Genomic DNA, 7,010 nt, shown 5'->3' on the forward strand with positions numbered 1-7,010 from the left:
AAATATTTACAGATTCTATAAGCATAAGGTTTATTCAATTGGATAATTTTGCAAAATAAAAGATGCATGCAAATTATTTAACCTTTTAGTAAATTGAGAAGAGATCTATAGTTATCATTAAAATGCGAATTAGAATAATTTTAACTTAAGATCATTTGTTAGACAAGATCAACCAAGTAATTAAACAAAGATGATTAATTTAATTCTTTTATTTATTTTATCGCTAGATCTAAAACCGCTTTCTCAAAAGAGATGACAAACCTATATTCATGCTTTCTAACACAAGTATATTTTCAAATAATCCCCCCTCCCCTTAGACGATCCCCAAACTCATTTCATAAATATAGAGTTAAAGAGTTATACAAAAATTACAAGAAAAAATAAAGAACCAATAAACATATATATAACAATAAAATGAACAAGGCTTCGTCCACAATTTCTGCTAGGCAAATCTTCAACATCTTGAACTCTAAGTTCAAAACCTGGTAGAAGAAGTAATGTAAAACATATACGATGAGAAAATAGTTGTAATATAAAATGCTCATAGTAACAAATTACTTTCCTATGTACATATATAAACAACACACATAAAAAATAAAAGGGACAAAGCATAGATGAAGACATATTACCACACATAGGGAGAAAGGATAAGAGAAATATCTTGGATGTTTCCTTTTGTTTCCAACAACAGCAATGATAATTATGCAATAACGAGATTTTAGAATAGTAAAGAAGGCTAACCAATTGCGCAGAAAATTTTATCGGCAATGAAGTATTAAGTAAGGTTTCGATCATTAACAGCAACACAACAAGAAAAATTCCAAAGGATGATTCAAGAGTTCTTACTTTTTTTTAAGAATAGGAGAGGAATATTTAAAGTATTTCAAGAAAAAAATCAAAAAGGAAAAATGAGAGCAAAGTGTAATGAGAGAACTTGTTATTGAGAGAACTTGTGTTGAAAGTGATGAGTGAATGAGTTAGTTCATTGAAAGAATGAGAAGGGGTCTCTTATATAGTAGAAGAGGAAGGAACAAATAAGGAAAAGAAATATTTAAAGAAATCAATTATTTATCATATTTTCCTTATTCAAAAGGAGATTCAAATAAGCCAAATTATTTAAATATTTTTACCAAATATAAGCAAGTAAGAAAATAAAATAAGAAGAATAATATATATTTCCTTAAATAAAGAGGATCCAAAATAATATTATTCTACCATAGATAAACAAGTAAGCAATCAATAAATTTACAAATAAGGAAAAAAGATTAATTAAACTTATTCTTTGTTTAAAAGAGCCAAATCAGATTATTGGAAAAAATATATTACCCAACTTAAGCAAGTAAGAGATAGGAAGATCAATATATTTTATTATTAATTTATTTACCAAATATGCGCAGCTAAATATGACAAGGAAATAATTTGAAGTTGTCATAACAAAGCAAGCAATGGCTAGAATATAAAAACTAATCACCTTAGTCCAATGTTTACCTTATATTAATTAGAAGATTTTCATAAATATACAAAAATAAAAAATAATTAGGACAAGCATTAATGGAAGGAGCCGTCAAAATGCAGTAGTTCAATATTTTGAAGCATTAAATTATCACCTATGCATGGTCAAAATTAGAAGAAATGTAATTAAGAGAGGAGACTGTCATGCCTTAGTTTCAACAAGAAACAAAATAAATTAACTTTCAAAAAAAAAAGAGAAGGAAAATAATCAATTCAGGGGGTAATTAAGGAGAAGATAAATATTCACAACTTACTAATTGGATTCAGTAAATTGAATTTTAATTTTAATAAAGAAAAAAAGGTGAAATAGTCATTCTATGAAAAGAGAAGAATTCCAAATCTGAATGAACACAATATGCTATAATCAAACTAAACGGATAATATTGCATTCAAACTTACACATTTAAAGCTCGATTTCAAATTTTATGGCGAAACTAAGGAAGGTGAGGAACAAATTCGCCACTTAAACAAGAAATTTATCCCAACTATATTGAAAAAATGATAACACATAACATTCACAAACACTTGAATAGGGAGAAATATTCACATGAACATTAACACAACTTTCACATATGCTTTAACATGCACAACAACATCTATATATCCTAGAATCCCAGCCAACTTGCGAATGAAAAAGACGAACAAAATTACTATTAGATGAGATGATAATTTTGAAGAATGTACCTGGACGGATCTGTCAAGATCCGTTTTAATAAACTCAAAAGCTTCAACATTATTTGCTGGAATTCGATGTCCGTTTCTGGCAGGAACTCGCCTGGTGCTGCTACTAGCCGCTGATGTTGCTGGTCGGAGATTCTCCTCTTTGCAGCTGCTGGCCGGGCGCAGAGAGGGGGCGGCGCCGCCTAGTCCTTGCCAGCGATCTGCTGCGCCTGGTGATGTTCCTGCAAAACAAGAAAAAAAGACAAGGGGAAGAGGAAGGGGCGACAGAGGAGGAGAACAGGGGGAAAAAGAAGGGAAGAAGAGGGAAAGGGAGACAAGAGTAAAACGAGAGGGAGAAGAGGAGAGAAGGGAGGAGAGAAAGGCGGGAGAAGGGTAGCTGTTGGTCAGACAATGGCAATAAAAGACGGGAGGGTCGCCGGAAAAAGAAAAAGGAAGAGAGAGAGGGGAGGCGACGCTGAGAGAGAGAGAGGGGAAGGAGAGGAGAAGAGAGAGAGTAGCGACGGGAAGGGGAGGAAGGGAGAGAGAAGAACAGCCACGAGAAGGGGGGGGGAAGGAAGAGGGGAGAAGAAGAGAGGGAGATGGCGGGGAAAGATGAGGCTGCGCTGGCGTCTGGCTGCCCTCTCCAGAAAAAAAAGGGAGAACGAAGGGGAAGGAGAAAAATAGGAGACAACTTTTTAGAGGAAAGGAGAATGAATCGGAATTTTAGGTTTTGGGGTCTTTTGGTGTTGAAGAAAGAGAATAGGATATTTAATCACAACCGTTGGTTTAATAAGAGATTAAGGGTTAGGATTTGATCTAGGATTGAATGGATAGGTGAGATTGAAAGGTAATATTTTAAAATTAGATTGTATGGCGAAAATTGAAATAAGTATTGGCTAGAATTGAAATGAAACGGTGGCTATGATTGAAATAAGATTGCAATCGAATAGGCTGAAATTGAAAGAAATTGAAATAAGATAGGCTAAAATTTAAAATTTTTGAGGAAAAAGGAAATGCCATCCAATTAAAATATAAATTTTTTTATAAATATTTTATATAATCGAAAATTACTTAAATTTTAAATCAATCGAAAATAATTAATAATTTAAAAATTTTTTTAACAACGATTTTATAAAGTAAACATACTAAAATATATAATTTTCATGCAAACTCGACTAAAATTATAAGCTTTAAATATTTTTTAAAATACGTATTACATCGAATAGCATTCCTAAAAAAGGTTAAAGGCCGGTCAAAATGGGTGTCAATAGCTGCCCCTTGGTTGATTGGGAATGAAGAATGAATTGTCAGGCAACCAATGTTGACTTAGTAGCCGATTTTGTCTGACCGATGAGAGATGTCAGTTGGACCAATTGAAATGATGTAGTTTGAAAAAAAAGGGTACGATCGAGACTTTGGTTTTAAGTCGCCTACATATCTCTGGGTATACGAGAATCAGGTCGTGTGTACTTCTAGATTCAAGAGCAAAGGTGTTCGGAGGGCACGATATCCACTTGAATGGATAAGATTAGAGTAGCGAGAAGAGAGAGATTGAGAGTCTAAAATAGCATGACAGAGAAGCGAGAAAAGCATGATAGAGTGAGGTTATCAACCTTTGAGCAATTTTTGGAATATGAGTAGCAAAGAATTGATAGGGTCTTCGTTATGATAGATGATAGCATGATAATTGTAATCAAAGGGCGATCGATCATATATGCAAATTCTAGTATGACTAGATAAAATGTTAGCTTATGAATAGATAAAGTATGACCAATAATGATAAAATATGAGTTCTAAATAAATGACAAGAGGTGATAAGAAGCGTATTTGTTTTGAGACGTAGCGCAAGCCTTGATAGTCTTTGGCTTAACTTCTTGAAGGATTGAAACCTATCTCCGAAGAATAACGTCAAACTCCAACAGATCTGATAATATAGACATATAATAATATAGACGGCAATGTCTGGTTGTAAGGTGAATGTACATAAGAATCATGTTGCAAGGCAGAAGAGTCTAAACGTCATTTTAAGGCGGACGAGCCTAAGTGTCATTTTAAGGCGGACAACCTAAATGTCTTATAAAGCGGATGAACATAAATGTCCTATGAGGCGGACGAGCCTAAATTTTGTTTTAAAGCGTACGGCCTAAATGTCGTTTTACGGCGGACGGGCCTAAATATCCTATCAGGAGGACGAGCCTAAATAACGCGTTGTAAGGTGGACGAGCCTAGATGTACTATAAGGACGATGAGCCTAAATGTTGCGTTATAAGGCGGACGAGCCTAGATGTCGCATTGTAAGGCGGATGAGCTTAGATGTTGTATTGTAAGGCCGGCGATCCTAAATATCGCATTGTAAGGCGGACGAGCCTAGATGTCGCATTGAGGCAGACGAGCCCAACTGAAGAATAGGTTGGTCACAGTAGCGAGTTGAGTCTGACAATATCTCCATGCTAGTCTGAACGGTAGCTGGGTGGCCAAATGATAATGTGAGTAGACGAGAATTTGACAATCTTTGTTTGTAAGCAAGGGAACAGCCGTTCAGAAGGCGGCTTTGTCTGTAATTTGCATAGCTGTAACTTGTAATATGACTTAAGCAGAGTGATTAGAGCAGATGTATAAAAATAAGCGGTAATGTAAACATGATGCAATTTCCCATGTCGACCATGATGTTTGCCATAAGACTATGAAAATGATGTCTAGGGCCATGATATGCAAAGTGTATCCTCATGCCATGAAAATGTTGTCTGTAGGACATGAAAATGACGCCTTTAGACTATGACACCTTCGGATCATGCTAGACAGAAATTAAATCCTTAGACCATGATATGATGTCCGCAGTCCATGAAAGATGATGCCTTTGGACTATGATGCCTTAGGAACATGATAAGCATAAAATAAGTCCTCAGGCCATGACATAAAGTCCACAGGACATGAAAGATGATGCCTTTGGAGAATGACGCCTTTGGAATATAAATAATGAATAAAGAGAGCGTATTTTTTTTTTTTTGCATCTGTTGATACTTGTGACTTGATTTGATTCGGGCACATGCAAACTTCGAGCACGATGCAATCTTGGGATTATGCAAACTTCGGGAAAAATGCTGTCTCGGGCTCAATATAATGATGCATTTCTTCGGGCACATGCATTATCGGGCACACTGCAATGATGCATTTCTTCGGGCACATGCATTATCGGGCACATGCAATGATGCATTTCTTCGGACACAATGTAATATCGGGCACATGCAATGATGCATTTCTTCGGGCACATGCATTATCGGGCACATGCAATGATGCGTTTCTTCGGGCACAATGTAATATCGGACACATGCAATGATGCATTTCTTCGGGCATATGCGATATCGAGCACATGCAATGATGCATTTCTATGATCTCGGGCATAATATAATGATGCAGTTCTTCGATCATAATGCGATATCGGGGTGGGTGCAAATGATGCAATATCGGGCAGAATGTAATTTGCCAGCACAGCAGTTGCTTGAGGGCGAATAGTATCTTGGGCATTCCTCTTGTTGGAGAAGTCGAGTGTCTTTTGTCAGGCTCAAAAATGGTATGTAGATTGTTGAGGCTGCCTTTGTATGTGAACTTCTATTTTCTACATTCAAAGAAAAATAGTTAGTTTAGAGGGGGAGGTTGATCTGTATCAATGATTTGGCACAACGTGCTCCTTTGGTGTCTGATAGAATATTCTTCGGAGTGTTGTCGAAAATTTTGAGATCCTTTTAAAATTTTTGTCCCAGTGTAGATCTTCCGTTATTCTGATCTGTTGTAATTGTAGCTTGACTGTAGATTTTTTTTTTTTGAGATTCTACGAAAATTTCTGCCTAGTCTTGATTTTCAGTGATTTTGAGATCCTCTCAAAATTCTGCCCCAGTTATTGAGAAGAAATGTTTTTTGATGGAATTTTTGAGTAAACTCAAAAATTCCACCCCGGTATGGAGATGCGCAAGGAGAGATCTCGATGGAATTTTCGAGACCCTCTCAAAAATTCTTCCTCAGTTATCAATAGAAGGAGAAAATGAAAGTTTTATTTATGATAAGACGGAACCCCGTAGGATCGCCTATGTATCCCCTCTTAAATGGGAATCAGGTCTGACGTAGTTCCAAATTACAAAAAGAGCATAAGCGAGATATTAAGAACATTCTTGAGCAGCATGTGAATGGTAGGTTTTGACCAACTTTATTTGCCCATATGTTATCCTGGGTGTCTGAATGTTAAAAACAAGAACTTAAATGGCGCAAGCCTTATTTGGGAAACTGGATCAAGTAGACTTTGGTACATTCACATTTGAACTTTCTTTGTGGAAAAGTCCTCCAAGCATACGGCCTTAGTATCAATCAGTTGTTGAATCTTGTCTTCCAGATCACGACATTCTTCCATTATATGTCCTTCCATTTCTGAATGATAAGCACAAACCTTAGAGGGTTCAATCCACGATGCACGCGTAGTCATCCTTATTTTTTGATAGGAGCGATGTGACCAGCGATCCTACACTTTTCATAAATCTGGCCTATAGGCTCAATCAGAGGAGTATACATTTTGTCAAGTCTTTCCTCAACCTTGAAGAGGTTTTTGCGGATATGCGGTCGAGTTCTATATAGAACAAAACACCACAAATTATCCTAATCAAGTTAAAATACATGTTAATCTATTCATATTATCCAATATAAAACATAAACAATTGAATTTATAACCCTAATTTCGAGATTGAGAAGAACCCACATGAAAACCCAACTTATCAAAACATTTTTAAGGAACCCTTTGAGGAAAGAGGTCTCAAAGGTGAATTAGATATCATACCTTATATTTGATGAAG

At 35.9% G+C, this 7,010-nt stretch overlaps 1 protein-coding gene across 1 annotated transcript; it reads right to left on the reverse strand.

Annotated features, from left to right (window-relative positions):
• Positions 1 to 211: 211 nt before the first annotated feature.
• Positions 212 to 6,589, reverse strand: LOC114075372. The gene is made up of 4 exons (XM_027913830.1): positions 6,480 to 6,589; positions 4,563 to 4,742; positions 2,197 to 2,863; positions 212 to 482 (listed from the first exon to the last, which is right to left on the reverse strand). Exons 1-4 carry the CDS (start codon positions 6,587 to 6,589, stop codon positions 369 to 371), a joined length of 1,071 nt encoding a protein of 356 aa, XP_027769631.1. The 3' UTR covers positions 212 to 368.
• Positions 6,590 to 7,010: the final 421 nt, after the last annotated feature.

Source organism: Solanum pennellii, chromosome 12 (genome assembly GCF_001406875.1).
Source record: "Solanum pennellii chromosome 12, SPENNV200".
In the NCBI taxonomy this organism is placed as follows: domain Eukaryota; kingdom Viridiplantae; phylum Streptophyta; class Magnoliopsida; order Solanales; family Solanaceae; genus Solanum; species Solanum pennellii.

Bases quoted from the DNA above. Each gene is read 5' to 3' on its own strand.
- LOC114075372 (XM_027913830.1), bottom strand. From the start codon at position 6,589: ATGGAAGGACATATAATGGAAGAATGTCGTGATCTGGAAGACAAGATT. The intron at 4,743-6,479 runs GTGAATGTACCA...TACAAGTTACAG, and splicing joins TCCACAAAGAAAGTTCAAAT to CTATGCAAATTACAGACAAA. The intron at 483-2,196 runs GTACATTCTTCA...TTCTTCTACCAG, and splicing joins ATCTTGACAGATCCGTCCAG to GTTTTGAACTTAGAGTTCAA.